The sequence below is a fragment of the Topomyia yanbarensis genome, chromosome 2 (assembly GCF_030247195.1).
Source record: "Topomyia yanbarensis strain Yona2022 chromosome 2, ASM3024719v1, whole genome shotgun sequence".
Lineage (NCBI taxonomy): Eukaryota > Metazoa > Arthropoda > Insecta > Diptera > Culicidae > Topomyia > Topomyia yanbarensis.
Window position 1 is genome coordinate 395,977,981 of NC_080671.1, and position 22,944 is coordinate 396,000,924.

Consider the following 22,944-nt stretch of genomic DNA (forward strand, 5'->3'; position numbering starts at 1 on the left):
CCCAATACGCCGCAAATGCGCATCCATGGTGTAGTGATTGGACATAAGTCGGGACATTACGCGAATGATCCCGACCCACATCCATCCCCCCGAACCAAGGCTTCGTTGATACCTTTGGGATAATCGAATGTAGCCTTCGTCCAAGTTCCCCATTGCTCCACGAGGTTTGCCAACTGTTGAGCGTCCTCTGACGACAAATACTAAAAAATTCGTTGAAGCAGATTGGTCTTTCGTATATGTCACCATTTAATGCGCCCACCTTTGCTAATGAGTCGGCCTTTTCATTGCCCGGGATAGAACAATGAGAGGGGACCCAAACAAAGGTAATCTGATAAGATTTTTCAGATAACGTACACAAAGACTCCCGTATCTTCCCCAGGAAATATGGGAATTGCTTTTTGGGCTTCATCGCACGAAGAGCCTCGATGGAGCTGAGGCTGTCCGAAATGATGAAGTAGTGCTCTGTGGGCAGAATGTCGATGATCCCAAGGGTGTACTGAATTGCAGCTAACTCTGCGACGTAAACTGAAGCGGGATCATTGAGCTTGAATGAAGCGGTGATAGTATTGTTGAAGATACCGAAGCCAGTGGACCCATCGAGATTTGATCCGTCAGTGTAAAACATTTTGTCGCAGTCGACTTCTCTGAATTTATTATAAAATATATTGGGGATCGCCTGCGGGCGTATATGGTCCGGGATTCCACGAATCTCTTCCTTCATGGATGTGTCGAAGAATACAGTAGAATCAGAAGTATCTAGGAAACGGACACGGTTGGAATTGTACGAAGAAGGATGGATGCTCTGTGCCATGTAGTCGAAGTACAAGGACATAAAACGGGTTTGAGAATTAAGCTCGACGAGCCTCTCGAAGTTTTCAATCACCAACGGGTTCAGAATGTCGCATCGGATGAGCAATCGATATGAGAGTTCCCAAAATCGATTTTTTAGCGGAAGAACGCCCGCCAGCACTTCGAGACTCATCGTATGGGTCGAGTGCATGCAACCCAAGGCAATGCGCAAGCAACGATACTGGATTCTCTCCAGTTTGATGAAGTGTATGTTCGCAGCGGAGCGGAAACTGAAACACCCGTACTCCATCACCGACAATATCGTTGTTTGGTACAACCTGATCAGGTCTCCTGGGTGAGCACCCCACCATGTTCCAGTTATTGTTCGGAGAAAATTGATCCTTTGTTGGCATTTCTGTTTCAGATACCTAATGTGACATCCCCAGGTACCTTTAGAGTCGAACCAGACCCCGAGATATTTAAATGTGAAAACCTGGTTGATCGTTGCACCCATTAATAAAAGCTGGAGTTGCGCCGGCTCCCGCTTCCTAGAAAAAACAACCAACTCAGTTTTCTCCGTGGAGAACTCAATACCCAGCTGAAGAGCCCAAGCAGACAAATTGTCCAAGGTATTTTGTAATGGTACTTGCAAGTCGGCAGCTTTGGGCCCTGTAACAGAGACCACCCCGTCGTCTGCAAGTTGCCTTAGCGTGCATGAATTGGCAAGACAATCGTCAATGTCGTTCACGTAGAAATTGTAGAGCAGGGGGCTTAGACATGAGCCCTGGGGAAGACCCATGTAGCTAAATCGCGATGTTGTTAAATCGCCATGCGAAAAGTGCATGTGCTTTTCAGACAACAGGTTTAGCAAAAAGTTATTTAAAATTGGCGAAAGACCATGCTGGTGCAGCTTCTCTGACAGAATGTTGATAGAAACTGAGTCAAAAGCCCCCTTAATATCCAAGAAGACTGATGCCATCTGCTCTTTGTTAGCATAGGCCATTTGGATTTCTGTAGAAAGCAACGCAAGGCAATCGTTCGTCCCTTTGCCTTTGCGGAAGCCAAATTGTGTATCTGACAGTAAGCCATTTGCTTCAACCCAATTGTCGAGGCGAAACAAGATCATTTTCTCGAACAACTTCCGAATACAGGACAGCATTGCAATCGGCCGATACGAGTTGTGGTCGGAGGCTGGTTTTCCTGGTTTTTGGATGGCGATGACCTTCACTTGCCTCCATTCATAAGGGACAATGTTACCCTCAAGAAACTTGTTAAATAAATTCAACAAGCGCCGTTTTGCAGTGTCAGGCAGATTCTTCAGCAAGTTGAATTTGATTCTGTCTAACCCTGGGGCGTTATTGTTGCACGATAAGAGAGCAAGTGAGACCTCCACCATCGAAAACGGTGTTTCGTTCGCGGTATCGTGAGGAGACGCGGCGCGGCACGTTTTCTGTACCGGGACAGAGTCCGGACAGATCTTCTTGGCGAAAGCGAATATCCAACGGTTTGAATATTCCACGTTCTCGTTGGTACTATTACGGTTACGCATACGTCGAGCCGTACCCCAAAGAGTGCTCATCGCTGTTTCTCTCGTTAACCCGTCGACGAACCGGCGCCAATAACTGCGTTTTTTGGCTTTCATTAGACTCTTCATTCGCCTTTCTAACGACGCGTACTGTTGATAGCTAGCGGGTAATCCGTCTTCCCGGAAGGCCTTATATGCAGTGGACTTTTCCGCGTACAGCTCTGAGCACTCTTTATCCCACCACAGGGTGGGAGACCGTCCATGGGTATTCGCGCTGGGTACTGAGCTTGATTCGCACTGTCGCACAGTGGGACCAATCCAAAAAAGGTGGGACAAAACCTATTTGAGGCCTTAGATGTCATTTTAGAACCAGTATTTCTTCGTAGGATATGTTCACAATATTATTCTGCAACTTTTTAAATAGAATATTTTGTTGTTGGACTAAAGAAGAGTACCCGAGCAAAAAAAAATTTTCAAAAAAAATTTTTAGAGGGTCGATGTCTTCGACAAAGTTGTAGAATATTATGTTTTGAATAACTTCTTCTAAGATACCATAGACATCAGACCTCAAATTTGAGGCAAAATTGTTGTTTTTTGAAAATATGATCAAAAAATCAGTTTTTCTATATTTTCATGTTAAAAACCTTAATTGATTAGTTTAATATGTTCTACAAACTTGCAGGTAACACTAAAATACAACTTTTTGTTGAAGGAACTAATAACCTAAAATCAATATTTTGGCTTCTAAAACTATTTTTCATACAAATTTACTCTATTTTCGTCAAAGATTTCTGTTTTTAGGTGCACTTTTGTGCAGTCAAACTTTCGCTATTGCGATACTCTATTATTCGTAGAATAAAACTAATACTACATAGAAACAGGATATAGTTGGACGCATTGTTTGGGTGACCATTCGAGTACGACGGTTTATAACATAAAATGTGTCTATATTATTTTTAATTTATATACATTATTAGCTATTAACAAAATCTTACATTTTGTACGCACAAGCATATAGAACATATTGAGTTGATCAATTACAGTTACAATATGAAAAAGTGAAAAATCATATAAATTTTGAATTTAAACTGCCAAAGAACAACGATTTCGGCTCAAAAAAGAAATAAATGGTATTTTCAACAGAATTGTTCCAAATACAATATTTAACAACTTTGCTGAGGACCTCAACCATTTAAACAAAATTTGATTTATTTAGTTCGGGATTTCTACTTTAGTTTAACCAATAAGATTAGTTCTACAAATTCAAAAAGGAGAATATCTGTTTGAGGCCTTAGATATTGTAGAACCTAAGCGTGTGGAAAAAAATTCAAATATAATTGAATCATTTCTATTTTTTTAGATGGTTGAGGACTTCAGCAAAGTTGTATAACATTCAATTTCGAACATTTTTATTAAAAATGCCTTATACATACTGTAGATTCATTTTTTAATCCGAAATCGTTGTTCTTTGGCAGTTTAAATTCAAAATTTATATTGTTTTTTCACTTTTCCATATTGTAACCTTAATTGATCAACTCAATATGTTCTACGTGCTTGAAAGTGTGGGCAAAATATAAGATTTTGTTAATAGCTAATAATGTATGTAAATTAAAAATAATATAAGCACATTTTATATTATAAACCATCGTACATAAATGGTCGCCCAAACAATGCGTCCAACTATATCCTGTTTCTATGTAGTATTAATTTTATTCTACGAAGAATAGAGTATCGGAATAGCCAAAGTTTGGCTGCACAAAAGTGCACCTAAAAACAGAAATCTTTGATGAAAATAGAGTAAATTTATATGAAAAATAGTTTTAGAAGCCAAAATATTGATTTTGGGTTATTAGTTCCTTCGACAAAAAGTTGTATTTTAGTGTTACCTGCAAGTTTGTAGAACATAATAAATTAATCAATTAAGGTTTTTAGCATGAAAATATCGAAAAACTGATTTTTTGATCATATTTTCAAAAAACAACAATTTTGCCTCAAATTTGAGGTCTGATGTCTGTGGTATCTTAGAAGAAGTTATTCAAAACATAATATTCTACAACTTTGTCGAAGACATCGACTCTCTAAAAAATTTTTTTGAAAAACTTTTTTTTGCTCGGGTACTCTACTTTAGTCCAACAACAAAATATTCTATTTAAAAAGTTGCAGAATAATATTGTGAACATATCCTACGAAGAAATACTGGTTCTAAAATGACATCTAAGGCCTCAAATAGGTTTTGTCCCACCTTTTTTGGATTGGTCCCACTGTGTGTCGAGAATCAAGCCAGCCAAAAACCTGTACTCTTCCTCCGGAGGAAGTTCTTGAGTGGATTCGATTTTAACGGATATCGCGGTCGCGTAACTCTTCCAATCAATGTTCCGTGTGAGGTCATACGAAACATTGATTGTTTCCGATGGTCTTGAACCGTTAGCAATTGAAATCACGATAGGCAAATGATCGCTACCGTGGGGATCAGGGATCACCTTCCACATGCAATCTAACTGTAGCGATGTCGAGCAAAGCGACAAATCCAACGCGCTTGCGCGTGCTGGTGGTGTAGGAATCCGCGTCATTTCTCCCGTGTTTAAGATGGTCATGTTGAAATTATCGCAAAGATCTTGGATTAATGTTGATCTATTATCATCATGAAGACAGCCCCATACCGTACCGTGCGAGTTAAAGTCTCCCAGAACTAGCCGCGGTGCCGGTAAGGATTCCGTGATATTACAAAGCGTTCGGTGCCCTACCGAGGCTCTAGGAGGAATGTAGATGGAAGCAATGCAAAGGTCTTTACCTTTGATTAAAACTTGACAAGCGACAATTTCAATGCCTGGTGTCGAAGGGAGGTTAATTCGGTTGAAAGAATAGCACTTTTTGATCCCCAAAAGTACTCCTCCATAGGGGTTTATGATACATTATTATTAGTACGTTTATTTAGAGCATTCGAAGAAAAATAGGATTTACGTTAGTACGCCGAATGTCATAAAAATAAACAAAACATACGACAGCAGCGTTCATACTCGTCTGGATGTTAAATTTCGTTGGTAGATTTTAAGGTTTTAACCGAACAAAAGCTTTTCAAATCACCACATTTTTCAGTACCTATTATTATCGGCCTGTCCTATGATCAACTGGGTGCATTGAAGACGAGTTTGAGAAATTCAATATTTTTAATAGCTTTTAAAAAAAAGTGCTCTGTTGGGGTAAAACCGACACCCTATGGTTAGTGTAAAACCGACACGCTGTTAAGATGGTTGTGTATACTTGCGATTCATTTCAAAATACTGGGGATCTTTGTGACACTTCAATTAGCCTATTATAACACTATAGTATCAACAGAAATGCACCGAAACACTTTTATTGTGTTCATTTCTTGTAAGTCTCTTTAAAAATCAAAAATTGGAATTTTTGCTTATCTGATTCTATCGAAGCTGTTGCTATTTCTGCAAAAAGCTCATCAAACCGAATTTCTAGTGTTCTCTTGGTTTGTCATAGACGAACTTTATCACAATGAGACAATGATCTTATGTATACCCCAATAGATCGTTGATGGTCCGAAAAATCAAATCCGAAAAAGATAGTTTTACTAAGAAGTGTGTGTGTGTGTCACTTATAAGTGAATGAATCCAATTAGCAGAACGTAGAACGCTTGCAAATCTTCTCTTACGAAATAAAATGACACTGGAGGTTGCAATGATGTGCGCAAGGATTATTTGGAAATACTCATCAATAAATAATCCTATAGCATAAAATACTCTTATTTATAGTACTACGCTTTCGAACTTTCTTCCCCTCACTACATGATGAAGCAATAAAAAGCGCATATTTGCATCATACATACTCACACTTTATTATTCACACATATATCTCATTTTTAATGAAGATAAAGATTTTAATAAAGTGGAGAGAAAATAAATTAAAGCGGGTGTCGATCTTACCCCTATAGGGTGTCGGTTTTACCCGCAGTCCCTACAAAAAGTCACTTTGTTTTCCAAGTTTCACAACCAATAATTTTTAATGAAATTAATTTTTTGAAGCGCTGAAAAAATTAAGTCTTGTTAAGAATTTGCTGAAAAAGAATTCTGCATAAAAACTATAATTTTATTGGTTTTGTGGCAACTTAGAAAAATTGTTAAGCTTAAGGTGTCGGTTTTAACCATAATTCCCCTATAAGTTATTGAAGGTTGAAAAAGCCAGTTAAACAGCAATGATTTACCGCAAATATTAGTCTCGACTTTCTACTGTGGTTAAAGTTTGTCGTGCATCTAAAAAAAGGTAGTCTTAATAATTAATTTGTCAGGATAGGTGGTTAGCTGAACTTTCGTACCTGTAGGTCATAGTGTGCTTTGTTTCTTTAGCCCTAGTAGGCCGGGGATCATGTTACCACACGTTTTTACAAAAACCTCGTTTTGACATGATTTTTAAAACTGTTCGTATTACTGACAGGACGTAGTATTCGGATTTACACATTATTCATAGCTCTTTCAATTCGAATTGACTACGAGATGGCGAATTTTGCAATTAAAGTTTTTATTTCATTGTAAAGTTATGAGAAAAAAATTAAAAGTGCTAAGTTACTGTCGGATTCTGATGAGACGAAGTCGAAACGCAAAATTCCATAACTAATGTGGTAATAGATTTGGCGCTCTTCACGCGCAAAGATGGTTTTAAACAATTTTCTCCTTAACGGAGAAAAAGTTTTTTTTACTTAAATTGTGCTCCACTAAGAAGAAATATAGCATAGTGTATCTAGCTCACTTTAACCCGAATGCATAGGCGTGCGCAGCCTTTTCCATTAGGGGGGGCTAACAGATTCAAAACTTTCAGTTATGACCTTCATTATCAGTTAGATTTCTGGTATAAGTTTGATTATGAAACAGTTATTTTATTTTGTTATTGAAATTTACGTTGTTTCATTTATTTTATAAATCTAGAAGAAATTAATATTCTCAACTTCATTGAAATTTTGCTTTTCGTAAATTGGAGCTTTATGGCCATTACTGCAATTGTCCGCAACATCAAATTTATACTCCTTTGGAATATCTTAGTGATCTTTGACAACATAAAGCCTCTGTCCCGGAAGCTGTTTCAAGTTAAATTTGACATACGTCTCATCAGCCTTTGTATTTATTAAATGTGTTCAGATCCTGAACATACGTTTTTCAGACCCGCGATTTTGGCCGTAATGCTTTGCTTTACGGTCCAGTTCTATTGCTTGATAGACCTGTACTTGAAGAAAACTTCCCACATCCATGCCCGAAAGTCCTGGATTAGCTTTGAAAGCCTTCATGAAGTCCTGACGCAGTTTCCGGCACCGCTTCGACAACACGATGGCACCTTCTGGACAGCAGACAAACATTAGTTGAAATCTGTTCGCACTGCACATATCGCTGTCGGTTCCGACAGCATGAAGTAACAAGTTACTTTAAGCTTGTTCGGACATGCCGTAGACTCAGGTGATCCACATTTCCAATGCCAAAAGATCCTGACTCCTACGGTAGCAGACAAAGGGCTAAGTCGCAGGTAAACTCTAAGCTTGCTCATATGACCCTTTCCACGCTTTTCTAAACTTTCACCATTCAACTTCTTGCTCTCCCTTGAGTACTATGGCTAATATTGAAAAATATACTTCACCTTCCAGTCCCTTGCTAATTAAATTCCGTAACAACTATAGGCTTTAGGCTTAAAAAATAATTTGATTCTACTTTTAATTTTTTAAATTTTATTTTATGATATCTACTTTCAGGATAATATGTGCATTCTCACCAAGATTTTCACCAAAATATTACAATCATACTTTATAAAAAAATCTCTATCTATAGGTTTGGGTGAATCTCTATTGTATTTATAAGAAAAATGGAAACTAACAAAAACTTCTGAACAACTCCGAGAATCAAGTTTAAAATAGTCTTTCTGTAGGAAAAAAAAATATTAACGCTTTTCGAGGTGGGTGTGACTGGTCTAAAATACATTTAGAAAACATAGTTAGGAAAGAAATCAATTTTTTTCGTAAACCATTGCTATTTATAACGACCGAAGAATCCGGGTATTTGATGCAAACCATGCACTACGGGGAGGCAAAATCGAAAATTGCATCAACTCCAACTTAATTCAATTCTTTACTGAGTATTAATATAAACTGTAGCTTAGAAGAGTATCTCGGAAAAATATTTAACTTAACTGCGTAATATAGATGTCTAAAGATAAAAATTATGAAAAATAGACATATCATGTGTATTTTCTCAACTGTACGTATCTTTGCTGAACTTTAGATGAAACATATGTTGAAATATGCCATTTTAAAGCTAAGAACGCCAGCTTTGTGATTAATTTATTAGAAATGCATATATATCGTATTGATATGAAGTTATATGCAAAATAACCATTCAATGTCCTAAAATATCCACAAATTGGATCCGGCAAAAAAGGCCTTCAATGTCCCCCTTAAACTTTCGATGGGGGGATGCAAGGTATCTTTTAACTAATAGCGAAGATTTTAGTTGCCCTAATTTTCCCTAAGCTGAGAACGCCTCACTTGAAGTTTTATTGGCTGTCTCGACTACTAGACCAGAGAAGGATAATTCATGTTTCATTTCATTTCATACATGTTTCGGTTGAGTGTTCCATATTCCACAATTAAATGAACAAGGATTACAATTAGAGCCGATGTATTGAAAAGATAGCTGATCTGACTACATTTATGCCATACAACATTACTGTGTAGCAACAAATGGTACTGAGTTGTACTGAAACCCCCAAGTTACCGTTAACACGATAATTCGTCGCTGTTGTGCTATCTTATGACAAACGCCATTTTGGGGTAAATTGAATTAGATATCACTTGTCCAAAATATCTCTACAAAGCGGCGTTTTCTGAATTTTGACATTCTGCTTAGTTACTGAGATACTGCGAGAAACGTGCTGAGAAATTTTAATTTTTTCACTTCAAATGACTGTGTCTGGGTATTGGCTCAAGTTATCTTGATGAATAATTTGTTTTTATGTGTAAAACTATCTGAGAAACACACACACACACACACACAAATACACGAATTGTGAGAAAAATGCAGTTTAAGTTTTAAACTGGAAATATAGCATATTTGGAAACACTGTAACCAAAAATAACGATTTTTCTAGATTCCCTGACTCATTGCCTTCAAAATGCATCTCACCGATTGTTTATAGACCGAATGAATCCAAGGATATGAATAAAAGTTAAAAATTGATGATTTTTTCCCATGGAAAATTTTCCATGCACGATTATGACACGTCATAAAAATTTTGTCATCAATACACACCTGTGATACGTGTTAGCGCGACTTTTGTTTACATTTGTATTAAAAATTCGCAATCAATTGTATTCTTTGAATTGTTTAAACCATTTATACGCTTCAAGATATTCAATCTCAAACTTTAAAAATCGTTTTTCTCGAAATGTGATAAATGGCACTTGTCATAAGATAGCAGAACAGCGACGAAATGTGTCCTAATACTTGAAATTCTTATTATACCAAAAAGCATGATTTACAATTCACTTTTCATGCTTATATCAATGAGCTTCGGATTCGTTAAAAAACAGTGTTTGTGGCCAAGAAATTTTTTAATACATTCTGATAGTCTTAACTATTTCGTTTTCATGATACTGGTTTATATAGGATTCATTAATCTGTATCTCCGGAACAAGAATTCCAAATGAATCAAAAATAATCGCAAGCTATAAATATGAAGAAGATATATTTGCATAGCAATCACCTGAAAGAGCGACACTACCTTTAAAGCCCATTGGACATATCGACATTGAAATAATCACCAAATAGCCTAAGCACTTCACACATTTTTCTATTTACTTCTATGTAAATAAATAAATTAAAATACTTATGTGCCTCTTTCGCGACTTTCATTCTCTCTTCGTCACTATCTTTTTGAGGGGTAAGCACATGTAATCTGAGTTTTTACTTTTTGATTTTTAAGTTTTTCGTACCGCTTTAAAGCCAAAAATCCCATTTTCGCTAAAAAAAATTTTATTGTAAAAATAGGTATAGTAGGGTGGATGTACCAATAGTCGCATGCTTAAGGAAAACTATTGATAAAAAATCGATTAATAGGCCTATGGGCAATGTTAATACATTAAACGAAAGCTTTCAGTCCCTACTTCATAGGAAAAATATAAAGATGGCTTAGTAACCAATTTATGTATTCAAAACCGCTTGTACCACTATAGGAACACATGTACCAATAGTGGTGCAATCGCTAATTTCGGTTCCTATTGTTGCAAATCCCATTGCTTTCTTATGGGACTTGCAACTATAGGTACACTACATCAACTATAGGTGCAAGGGAGCTCAAAATTCTAAGAAAATAATTTTTTTCAATAGTTATTTGAGCAAATTTCAAGGATAACAGTTTTATTGTCGCATAATTTTAGTGCGATGAATCGATAAAAAAATATTTGTTGATGGTTGGTATCTTAGTTAGGCGTATAACCCACTACTGCAACTATTGGTACACCTCAACTATAGGAGCACCCACCCTAATAATTTTAACGAAAGGTCTCGTAGTTAGCTGGAGAATGACGTGAAGAAGAACTGTGCAAAATTTCGAAACGATTGTTCCAGTAGAATTTGAGTAATAATGCGCACCGCATTTTTTTAAAGGTGCCTTCGAAGAAACAGTATCACTCGCCCAATGAAAATTTAAGCAAATATTGTTCAAATGTTGCATCATTATGTGGAAAGTGAATGAATTGACTAAAATTCTTTGAATCGCTAATATTTTCTTTGAAAAAAAATTAAACTTGCATACTTTACACCAAGCCCCCCTTCCCTTCCCCTTCCTCCTTTAAGGTTTTTAATCCTGGATGCGTCCATTAAGAGTAATAATGTAATTAATAATGTACAACATTAACAACTCAAGCAAGCTTTTCGTGAAATAATATATTTTTCGCCACCTGTTTGTATGGAACCTTCCCATAGTGCCGTGGTAGAATGCATTAAAGATTTTCTGTAAGCCACTTTTTGTTACGCTCCACACACATATTTTCCTCGATTGCATAACTTCAGCGAGAACAACGCTTTCCCCCCAAGTCGACGACGCCCTTCAGATTGTCTACTGATCACTCTAGCGAATCTCTCTCCTGCGCGCTACATGCCCAAAAGCTTTTCGTCGTAAGCATGCATGGAGTCATTTTCCATTTTCTTTTCTTCATCATAGTATTTAACAATAAAGTTTTAGTAGTATTTTGTCAGAAGTTATATCAAGTTACATTTTTGACAAGTTTGTAATCGACGTCAATTCCAAAGTCTTTCATGAAACCAAGAAGCATGTGATTATGGTTTCGTTTCTTCGTACACTGTATAGAATCGTATTTTCGAGTACATGCTTCAATTTATCTTTTAATTTTATTACCAGGGCACTAGTAGTATTGTCATAAGGCAATGGTTCGTCGTTTGTCTTCTTGTAGCCCGCTGAGGTAATCACAGAAAAAAAATCTGCTTGCTAAACAGAACACGGAAGAGTACCTTATAAACGATATTGAGGCGCGTTATGTCTCTATAATTATCACAATCGAGTCTGTAGATAAGCCATATGCGGCCATCCAACATTCAGATTGCAGTTTCATTTCCAACCATCATCGAGATTACGTGGGCGACCACTTGGTGCCGTTTTTTCAACTCCTGAATTTTACACTGCCCCTAACATGCTAGTCTATAATTCTCAAGCCTTATGCGCCCTGTCATGATCGTCATGATTTTTCAGCGGCTTTCAGCTCATTACACTGTTTCAACATATAACCAGTGTGATCAATAAGCTCCTAGTCTGATTTTTCTCATCTGTGGCTCGTTGGCACCCCACATCAAACCAGTTTGCTCACCTGCTATCCGATAGTCATGTGACTGCTGAACTGATCGCTTTATGAATTTGATGCTACGCTATGATCAGGCAATCTCTTGGTGGTCGTTCCTCAACACTTTTTGTCCTAAAGGCGGAATTATATATCTCATGCTTTCCATGAAATATGAAATATAAACATATATTTTTGGTATTCACTATTAAACTATGTTTATTAATATAGGTATTTTTTCAGTTTCCTAAAGGAATGTTTTCAGATGTTTCAGAAGCAATTTTTTTCTATAAATGAAACTTCAATACATGGGTTGTATGCTAGGGCAAATAACCCAATATTTATCATCATTTTGTATTGCTTTTTCAGTAAAAATATAACAAATTACAATAAAAACTATCATTTTTTTATATGCTTCACAAAAACCTTTTCTCCTATTTCTCCTTCGTATAAAGAAGAGTTCTTGCACAGTTTTTTTTCCTTTTAGCGACATTTAATTAGCTAGAGATTACTTAGTAATGAAAGTAAAGATATTGAAATTTAGAGCCATAGTACGCAAGTGAGAGCAAGGATTAAATATTTACAGATCGGAAAGCTAGAAATGTCTCACGGCAACAGCAGAGTCATCCTTCTTTACCATGCGAATCGCCATATTTCCTATCTGTATATTCCAAATCCTTTCATAACTAGAATTTTTATAATTTTGCTACTTAGTAATCTCTAGCTAATTTAATGTGATTAAAGGGAAAAAACAGAAGCAGAATAAGTTGTTATCCAAACAAGTAACATATATCTACAATTCCAAAAGTTCTTTTAATATTATATTACTGTTAGAAGAAAGTTGAAAGTTTCTCTTGTTATCACTTTCCATGTAATACCTCCTGGAATCGTCATATGTGCCTTTGCAATAAAAAGTTTAAAAAATTTAGTCAAAGCAAAAAATTAAATTGATCGCCAGCACTCTTGTATTTTTAAATCGGTAACCGAATCTTTGCTGCAGTTACCGCTTCCTCTCAGCAATCTTATCTTGTTATCGAGATTCCTGATTTCAACGAACTTGTTACGACTGTTGATTTTAACGAGGCGTTCAAAGATTACATGGCTTGTTTAAACAAAATGAGTTATGCAGTAAGTTTCATATGTTTCTCGTATGTCTTGAACATGATAATCATACTTATAAGTTTTTAAAAAATTCCAAAACATTAGGGGCCCCCCTTGCGCACGCCAATGCCCGAATGCCCTTTGTTCTGTGATAGTGATGATTTCGCTAATCTCAGCGCGAAATTTGAATCAGCGTGAAATTCGAATCCGCGCGAAATTAGTTCGGAAAAGAGCAATTTCACACAAAATTCGCGTTATTTAGTTCATTACAACTTGGGAGTTACTATAAATTAACTAATGATGCGAGTAACCGTTCAGTTGGTCCTCAATAGTCATCAGGAGAAATGTGTTTACGTCGTTTGGCAACACTAGTTTTCACGTGTATGGTCTTGTACACGGACCAGATGCAGATAACCGGACAGGAAGCACAAGAAAACTTCAGTAAGCTGAAAATACCGGAAACATGCAAAGAAACGCCGAGGAATTCGTCGGGTGTTTTCCTGATACATCCGGACAAAGGATTTGGAGAGCCGTTTTTCGCGCTGTGCGATCACACGTATGAGTCTGGAGGCTGGACCGTGATCCAGAATCGGTACGATGGTTCGGTGAACTTTTATAGAGATTGGTGCAACTACAAGCAAGGTTTTGGACATCTGGACCGCGAGTTTTGGTTGGGTTTGGATCGGATCAACAGGCTAACTACTGCAAAAACCCACGAGCTGCATATTGAGATAACCCATAAACAAATTACATATGTCGTCAAATACACCAAATTTGTTGTAGCAAGCGAGACCGAGGCTTACAAACTTGAGTTGGGAAGTTACAGTGGTCCGAATGGAGCAGATTCGCTGACGCCCCATATTGGCTGCAAGTTTACCACTTTCGACCGGGACAACGATGACCATCCAGAGAATTGCGCTGCTTTGTATAAGGGAGCTTGGTGGCATCATAAATGTCATCACTCAAATTTGAACGGGATTTATGGAGAAAACAGTACTAGTGGAATGGTATGGTTTTGGACTGATTATTATGCCCTCATCACCAAGACTAGAATGTTAATAAGAAGCGTGTAGAAGCAACGCTTTTTATGTAATAAATGAAATATTAGTGTGATTTAATTAAATATTTTAAGCAATTATAATATTATTAATACATATTTTTAGGCTGGGGGCACGTTTCAAATATATTAATTTTCACGGGTACAAAGTGACTATTTTCTACAAATTCAACTTCTAACATTATCCTTTACATTGAGCATTCTGCCTGCTGGAAAAATCGGTAATATAAGTCTAGAAATTGAAGCAGTAAAAATCTTACATATCGATGTCCAGTCTGAATTTCATTTCAGTACTCGATTATTTTCTAATTTTCAAACTAGGTGAAATTAAAACTTACTTTGAAACAATTTCAAGAAATTTCATTTCATTGCTTGCTAATTTGTTACCTAGTGGATCGCGGGTTGGGAATTGAACCCTGGTGAGTTTCGCACAAGGTAATCGATTTACCAACTACGCTATCTCCGCTTCTCATAGTTCTAAATTGTTTTTGGTGAATTTCACCTATATCGTGCAAATTACAACCATATGCGTGACCGCTTCTCACCCCCAGTCGGTCCGGGTACAATCTCAGCCGACATCGTTGAGATTTCCTGTGGGTGAAACATCTGTGGTCACATCTTCCGAATAATACATACTGGCTATATCGTCTTGGAGCACAGCAGAGTCGAGTACGGAGGCAATTAAACGAAAGATTTTCAGATCATCAGCATGGAGTAGTTTTTTTTTTTCAGATTTGATGCGGGCGCAGAGATCGTTGATGAATAAGAGAAAGATCAGTGGCCCTAGATGACTTCCTTGAGGTACGCCAACCAGTGGCGTTACGAATGCGCTTGAGCGTGTGGTCCCAATTCTAACGAAGGCGGATCATTGTGAGAGGTAAGAATGCTCTAGTAAACATCGCATGATTTAAGAGCCTAACGACCTGTTCAGGGTATCATCCAAATAACATGTGGAATCGTTGGCCTGTATGGGTTAAACTTTGTGTATAATATTTTTTTTATTAACGTGCAGCCATCTGGTTACCCAGTCAAGGAAAACCTAGTTGCTCCAGTTTCAAAACAGGAATGTTGCTTGACAATCTGTACCTGTATTAGTGTGTTCAATGATTTGTTTTCCTTCACATGTCATAATGTTCTGCGCGCTGGAGGAAAACAAATCGAAACTAAGTTTTCGGTCTGATTGTTTGCCTCATGAATCCCGACCAACCGGTGTTGTACGTACACCCAGTTCTTTTATGCGGTTTTTTTTGCGCGGTTTTTTACGAGGCTTTTTTACGCGGATTTTCCAATTAACGCAGTTTTTTTACACGGATTTTCCAATTAACGCGGTTTTTTACGCGGATTTTCCAATTAACGCGGTTTTTGTAAAAAATATTCTAAGTCCTTTTGAATGCAAAAGACTTAGAAGATTTTCGGAAAGATGGAAGAGACGGGTCTGGAAGATTCCTTAGGGACGACTCATAAATGACGTAGCATTTTTTGAGTGGTTTTTTAACACCCCACTCCCCCATCGTAACATTTCGTCACAAACCTCTAAACACTCCCCTGGTAATTACGTAGCTTGACGGTAATTCTCCCCCCCCCCCTTGTCACCGTAAAATTAAAAATAAAATAAAAACGATGTTCCTGTAAAACAGCTACGTACCATGACGTACCCCTACCCCCTGTCGTCACACATCATCACAAAATACTTTATGGATTTATGGATGATCCCTTATGGCCCGCACCCCAACATTATGGGTATTTTCGGAATGGACTTGAAGAGTAGGTGCCAGAAATTGATTTTTGACGCCATTTTGAAATCAACGATGGCGACTTCCGGTTTAGTGAAATTCGCTATAACCCAATCAATATGGTTATTTTCGGAATGGTCTTGAAGAGTAGGTGCCAAATTGATTTTTGACGCCGTTTTGAAATCCAAGATGGCGAATGAGTCGTCGACATTTTTTCATCATAGCGATTTGTCGCTCCTCAGCTTGGAAATGGTTGAACGTCCACTCGTTGAATACGAAATTTCACGCGGAATCGCACTCGGAATTTCGCGCTTAATTGCACGCAAAATTTCGGAATTTGAGGCGGAATTTAACGCGGAGTTTCACGCGATTGCTAATTTGCTCTTGTTTACTCAAACTGTACATAAGCAGGACAAATAAAATGTTTTTACCATTGAAGAGGACTCTGTCTGCTGTCAAAATGTATGAAATGACAGCGGTTGGGATCAGGGCCGGCAAAACACTTTTGTCCCGAGTGGGTAGTAAGATTCGGAGTGATTTCTACTTGTGAGAACGAAAATTCAGTACACCATGTCTGAACTGTAAATGTAAGTGAAAGTGAAAAATTCCCGGCAATACCTGGTGGTTATTTGGAAATACCCTTTGTTAACGGGCTGTTTGACCGACGGCTCAGCAAAAATAAGTTTATTGATTATTGATACTACAAATGTTCCACATTGTTTTAAATTTCGTAGCATTAGTTTCCTCCGATAAAACCTTTTCTTTGCGTGGGTAATGAAGCCCGCATGATAGTGTTGACTAATGGGAAGGTATCTCCGACTACCCTACAGCCCCTCTGGCTCAATGTAGGCCGATTTTACTGTTTATCCGATGGCATCAATGCCGATAAATCTCCTGTCGATATAAATTGTATTCATCTAACACATCAGGGCCCTGGAAGGTCTACTTCCGAACCGAATATAACCCATTTAACATCATCGATATATCGCGTAAACTAACTAAACACTCGGCCGTGTACGAAGAAGTATCTTGTCTACGTACCCGCCTGGGAAGTAGATATTAATGGTGTTGTCTCCAACAGGGGCCTTAACTGCGAAATATGGGGTTGGCTCCTTCCAAAACCCTTTGCTTCAGTCTGTAAAAATTCTGGTTTGTAAGCAATGCGTTCAGCATAAATCGAGGAGTATAAGAACTTATTTTCAATCAGTCTCATGACGAGCCTATCGCCGGATCTATTCTTCCAAACTTTGTTCCTTTGAACGGGGTTCGTCTACCTGTTCGCCTTTTTCTGCCTCAGGGTATGCCGTTATTACGAACAATTTAGCCATACAGCTACCCAATGTAGAAACGTAGAAACAACGACTCATTTCTACGCTCCCTTGTTCATTAAAGAGCGAGAGTCTGACAATCCCAATGAGGGAACATGTTATAATGTGCCTATAAAGTTCCGAAAAAAAAAGAAAATCATTTCCTCTCCAAAGCTGCCTCGTAAAGGCCTGAGAGTTGTCGGTTGTCAAGTCCGAATCAAAGGCAAACATTGTTCCTCTATAATTGGAACCTCAGCTGGTTCGGTATGCCATAGAGTTGGATGCAATCGTATCTCAGTGATCGTCGTCTAGCAGTCAAGATAGGTGATTGTGTATCCGAAGAGTTCTGTGCTTCATCTGGTATTCCGCAAGGCAGCCATCTCGGTCCATTGATTTTTCTTCTGTATTTCAACGACGTTAACTTTTGTTTAGAAGGACCACGGTTGTCTTTCGCCGACGACCTCAAGTTATACCATAGAATCCGGAATACTGATGATGCAGCTTTCCTTCAACGCCAACTGGAAACCTTTGCGGAATGGTGCGAGATCAACCGAATGACCCTAAACCCCAAGAAATGTACGGTCATTACGTTCTCGAGGAAAAAAACGCCAATTCGATTCGATTACTGTCTAGCTGAATCCACAATTGACAGAGCGAATTGCGTCAAAGATCTCGGAGTTTTTCTCGATGAACAACTGACGTTTAAACAGCATATCAGCTATATTGTCGCAAAGGCATCACGCTGTTTGGGGTTCATAATGAGAATATCTAAGCACTTTTCAGATATTTACTGCTGGAAATCTCTCTACTGCTCACTCGTTCGATCAACTCTGGAATATTGTTCAGTTGTGTGGAACCCTCATTATCTCAACGGTGTCCATCGAATTGAGGCAGTACAGCGCAGATTTGTTCGGTTTGCCCTTCGTCGATTGCCTTGGAGCAACCCTCACCAGCTGCCAAGTTATGAAAGCCGGGGTTTGCTTATTGGACTCGATACATTGCAAGTGCGACGGGATCTATTCCGTGCTATGACGATTTCGGATATTTTGCAAGATCGAATTGACTGCCCCGAGCTTCTCAGTGCGATAAACATGAACGTTCGCCCTCGCGCCCTTCGCAATAATTTATTCCTCCGATTACCTCTTCGCCGGACTAACTATGGAGTGAACGGTGCCATCATTGGTTTGCAGCGGACTTTCAACAGAGTTTCATCCGAGTTCGATCTTCACATTCCACGTAGCAGATTACAATTTGACTTTTTAAATAGATTAAGAAATTATCATTAGGACCACACTGTGTCTGTTGATATTAATTATAAATAAAATTAACAAATAAATAAAATTAACAGTTGTCTTCACGTTGATAACCGATACATCTGACTGTATGATATTCGCGACAATTTCAATATGATCGTGACTACTCCACTACCGCGGTCAAGCGTAGTGGATTTATCACTGTACACGACCTCAATTAGTGTGCCTATTGATTGGAACAACTACGCGTCTACTATATCCGAAACAATCGAATCAAAACAAAAGAAATTCCCCCGGTGGAAGCATACAAGGTTTTAACTGGCTTGACTATCGACACAGTGATTAAAGGTCAAATGAAACGAGATCCGGCGCCAACAGCAGTGGACGCTCTCCCACTTCGTGGTGGGCAGAGAGCACTCAGAATGAATGTCAAATTGAATGTCGGATCGCCTGATTTTTTTTTCCGAATATATGCAACGTTTGAAACGAAAATGAAAAATTTACTGAATGCTGAAAACGCGGTTATTGGCACCGGTTTGTCGACGGATTCAAGAGAAAAGTTATGTTTCATCTGGTGGCTAGGTTCTACGTTGTGTATTCTACTAAACCGTTGATCGGAATACACGGCACCAAGAATCCTTTTTCGGCGACAGTAGCATTCCATATAGATCTACACTCAAACATTCTCCCCACAAAACTGATGGTTTTATATTTACCCATCAGTGCACATCGTTACAGTTCCAAGGATTCGATGGAGCATTGAAAGCAATCCTTAAATTTTCTGGGGAAAACATGGGAGTTCCTTAGTTCTTTATCTGAAAAATCATATCAAATTGCCTTAGTTTGGTTTTTTTGCATTGCTCCATTCCGGGTAATAAGAAGGCGGACACTTAAATCAGAATGGTAATGAGAAAAGGCAAACAGATTGGCATTAGAAGGTGATGTTCATTAAAGATCGCGTAGCGTCAACGAGTATTTCAGTGTTTAATTCAGTATTTAAGCTATTATCCAGCATAGTTGTTTGTTGGGTATGCAATCAATCTGAACATCGTCAACCTAATCCCGGACTATCCCCCACACACCATCCTTCCCTGAACCCACCTTCCCTCACCAATTTCCTACTTCATCCTAAATAAACTTCCCTAGTAGGTCTGTAAAAACAGTGAAAAAATTGGTTTGAACTGATTTTGAGTTTGAAAACTACTTAAATAGAAACTAATTTAAAATTTGTTAACAAGTTGAAACTTGTTGGCGAGGTCCGGACCCCCCGAACCATCCTCTTGGATCCGCTGCTGGGTTCAAGTATTTCAGCTACGACACATAGCTTCTCAAGTTCGTGGCTGTCGATTCATGTTATGTGTGTGCAAATCATACTGAATATGTAATGGACATTTCCACTATTATATTGGACATAATCATGAACAAAAGGTCACGATTTCGTGAACTAAACATTTTACGAAAACCATGACCAAGCTCCTGAAATTATGAATAATAAACCTAGAATTCATGAAACTATTTGTGTTTTCAAAAAAACTAGTTTGTCCCGAATATATACATGGCGTTACATTGAAATGTTTGGTTAGGGTACTGTTGTTATTCCCTTGTTTAGTTTTTGTTGTGATTCAGTCAAATGATGTTCATGATTTCAAGAGCCATTTCGCAATTCTTGTGATTTCTCATCACGTTATTGTGCTATTTTATTCATGAGTGTACTATCGCATTTTTCGGTCAGACTAGCGGGATCAAAATTCATGATGTCAGGATTTTAGTCCGATTTTTGTCTTTTCTATTCACGTTATCGTGATTGTGTAGTTATGAGTAGAGTGATTCATGTTCATGATTTCAGGATCTAAGTCACGATTTTGGTAACTGCTGTTCATGTTGTCGTAATTTTTAGTCATAAATAGAGTAATTCATGTTCATAATTTCAGGATCTTAGTCACGATTTTCGTAATTTCTCTTCATGTTATCGTAAATTTGACACGAAGATTAATATGACTAATGTTCATGATATCAGCAGTTTTACCATGGTATTCGTAAATTCTCTACCCCTAATTGCGATCTATTACTTTTTGGTTACTATCGGTTTTTATTCGAAAGAACGTGACAACATGAACTGGATCATAAAAATATGACTGATTCGCGATATCTTGTTCTGTGAATTATATCACGAACACTATTTGGGATTCTCAGCGTAGTTGTCGTTTTCTATTCAGACATCACCATTAACCTTATCAATCGAATAACGATGTTGGAGGTCCTAATAGTTTTGCCTTTCTCATATAGAAAGGTTATGCAATCACTCTGAAAAACGTCAACCTAATCCCGTCCCGGAGGGCCGAGTGTCATATCCCATTCGACTCAGTTCGTCGAGATCGGAAAAAGTCTGTATGTGTGTGTATGTGTGTATGTATGTGTGTGTATGTGTGTGTGTGAGTGTGTGTGTGTATGTGCGTATGTGTCAAATAATGTCACTCATTTTTCTCAGAGATGGCTGGACCGATTTGCCCAAACTTAGTCTCAAATGAAAGGTGCAACCTTCCCATCGGCTGCTATTGAATTTTGGATCGATCGGAATTCTGGTTCCGGAATTACAGGTTTCAGAGTGCGGCCACACAGAAATTTCTCATATAAACTATAGGAAAAATTAAAAATAAAATTTTTATTTTTGATGCTAAATGTGTTCAAGGTGCATGAAACGTCGAGATTTGATTCAAACTCGAAAAAAAAATTGACGACAATTCACTTTTTTGGATTTTGGCACATTTTTGCCTTTATCATATAGAAAGGTTATGCAATCACTCTGAAAATCATCAACCTAATAATTTTTTTTTGACTCGCATAAGGTTTCTGGATTTTAACAGGGGCGTAGTTGATGGTTTTCAGAGAGGGTTTACAAACCCCCCCCCCCTCCCTTAAAAATCTCCTTAAATCACCCCTCAGACCACGACCCCATCCAGCCCTCATACCCCTCCCTTTCAACCCCATCATCTTTAAACCACCACTATATCACAAAGCATACCAATTTAAGCTGGGGAGTCGTTCGTTCATGGGACTTTCGCCCTCCTCACATACCCACCCCCGCATGACAAAATGAGTTAGCAAGCAGATAACATTGATCTAATGCTGATGAGGCTAATGGAGTATGATATTTTTTTGTTTCAAGTGTTTCACTGTCGACACGTAGCTCATCAAGTTCGTGGCTGGCATGCCATTGTGTATAAGTGCAAAGTGTACTAAGAATGTAATGGACATTTCCACAATTATGTTGAACATAAAAAGCCTCCGTGCCAAAGTTTAGAGAAATGAGAAAGGCACAATTGCACCGCTAGGTGGATTAAAACAGGTTTTTTTATATCTAACGCGCGTGTATATTACTTTAATCGCTAGCAGCATTTCATAAAACAGTGCATGGAATAAAATGATTCCACGAATAATTCTCCAAATTTTGCGAAAGAGTTCATGGGACAATTTCATTATCATGTTGCATGAAATTGTAAATGATTAGCGATATCTTCTAAATATCATCAGCACACAAATAAATTGTAAATCATGTACTAGGCATCATGAACCAGTTCACGAATATATGAATAATATTTGATGATTTTGGGAATTATTTCACGAGCACGAATATTGGATCGTACCTAATATAATAAATATCATGAATTAGTTCACGAGTATTGAATGGATTCATGAATAAAATTTTGAATTTCGTGAAATAGTTCACGAGAACATATCAATAATATTTTGATTTTGTGAGCTAAGGCTCCTATATCTATGAAAATCATCATGAGCTAACCTTTGGTTTTATGACATAAACTTGTGAACTAATTCGCATACTGAAAATCGCATTAGAAATAGCTTGGCGGAAACCGTGACACAAAACAAAAACAAATAGTTTCACTAAAATAATCGTTATTCGGGTGTTATTGAAGGGAAATTGAACATAATTATGAAACACATGATTTTTGTTCATGGTCCTGTTTCCATTAGGTAAAAACGTGATTATTCCAGGATTCATGGCACATTATTCACGATTTTGGGTACAATTTTTTCCGTGTAGTTTGGATAAATGAGAAAAGCACAATTGCACCACTAGGTGGATTAAAACAGGTTTTTTTTTGCTTCAAGTCACTTTATTTTGGCATTGACTCAAGTTATATTGAAGTTTTAGTTATTTTCCTGTGTAGAAATGTCTAAGGAACACGATGGCATAATAATTTTCAAAATAAAGATACATGTTTTCCGAGAAAAATACAGTTTTAGTTTTAAACTGGAAATATCGCATATTTGGCAACACTGTAACTAAAAATTATTTTTTTCTAGATTTCAATTCACCAA

At 37.7% G+C, this 22,944-nt stretch overlaps 2 protein-coding genes across 3 annotated transcripts in view; one reads left to right on the forward strand and one right to left on the reverse strand.

Moving 5' to 3' along the window:
• LOC131684849 (uncharacterized) overlaps positions 1 to 22,944 on the reverse strand; it is a 732,442-nt gene that overhangs the window by 569,437 nt on the left and 140,061 nt on the right. The gene's annotated exons all lie outside the window — the stretch shown is intronic.
• LOC131680833 (ficolin-2-like) lies at positions 13,598 to 14,326 on the forward strand. The gene has a single exon (XM_058961544.1). The coding sequence runs from the start codon at positions 13,598 to 13,600 to the stop codon at positions 14,324 to 14,326; it is 729 nt and encodes a 242-aa protein (XP_058817527.1).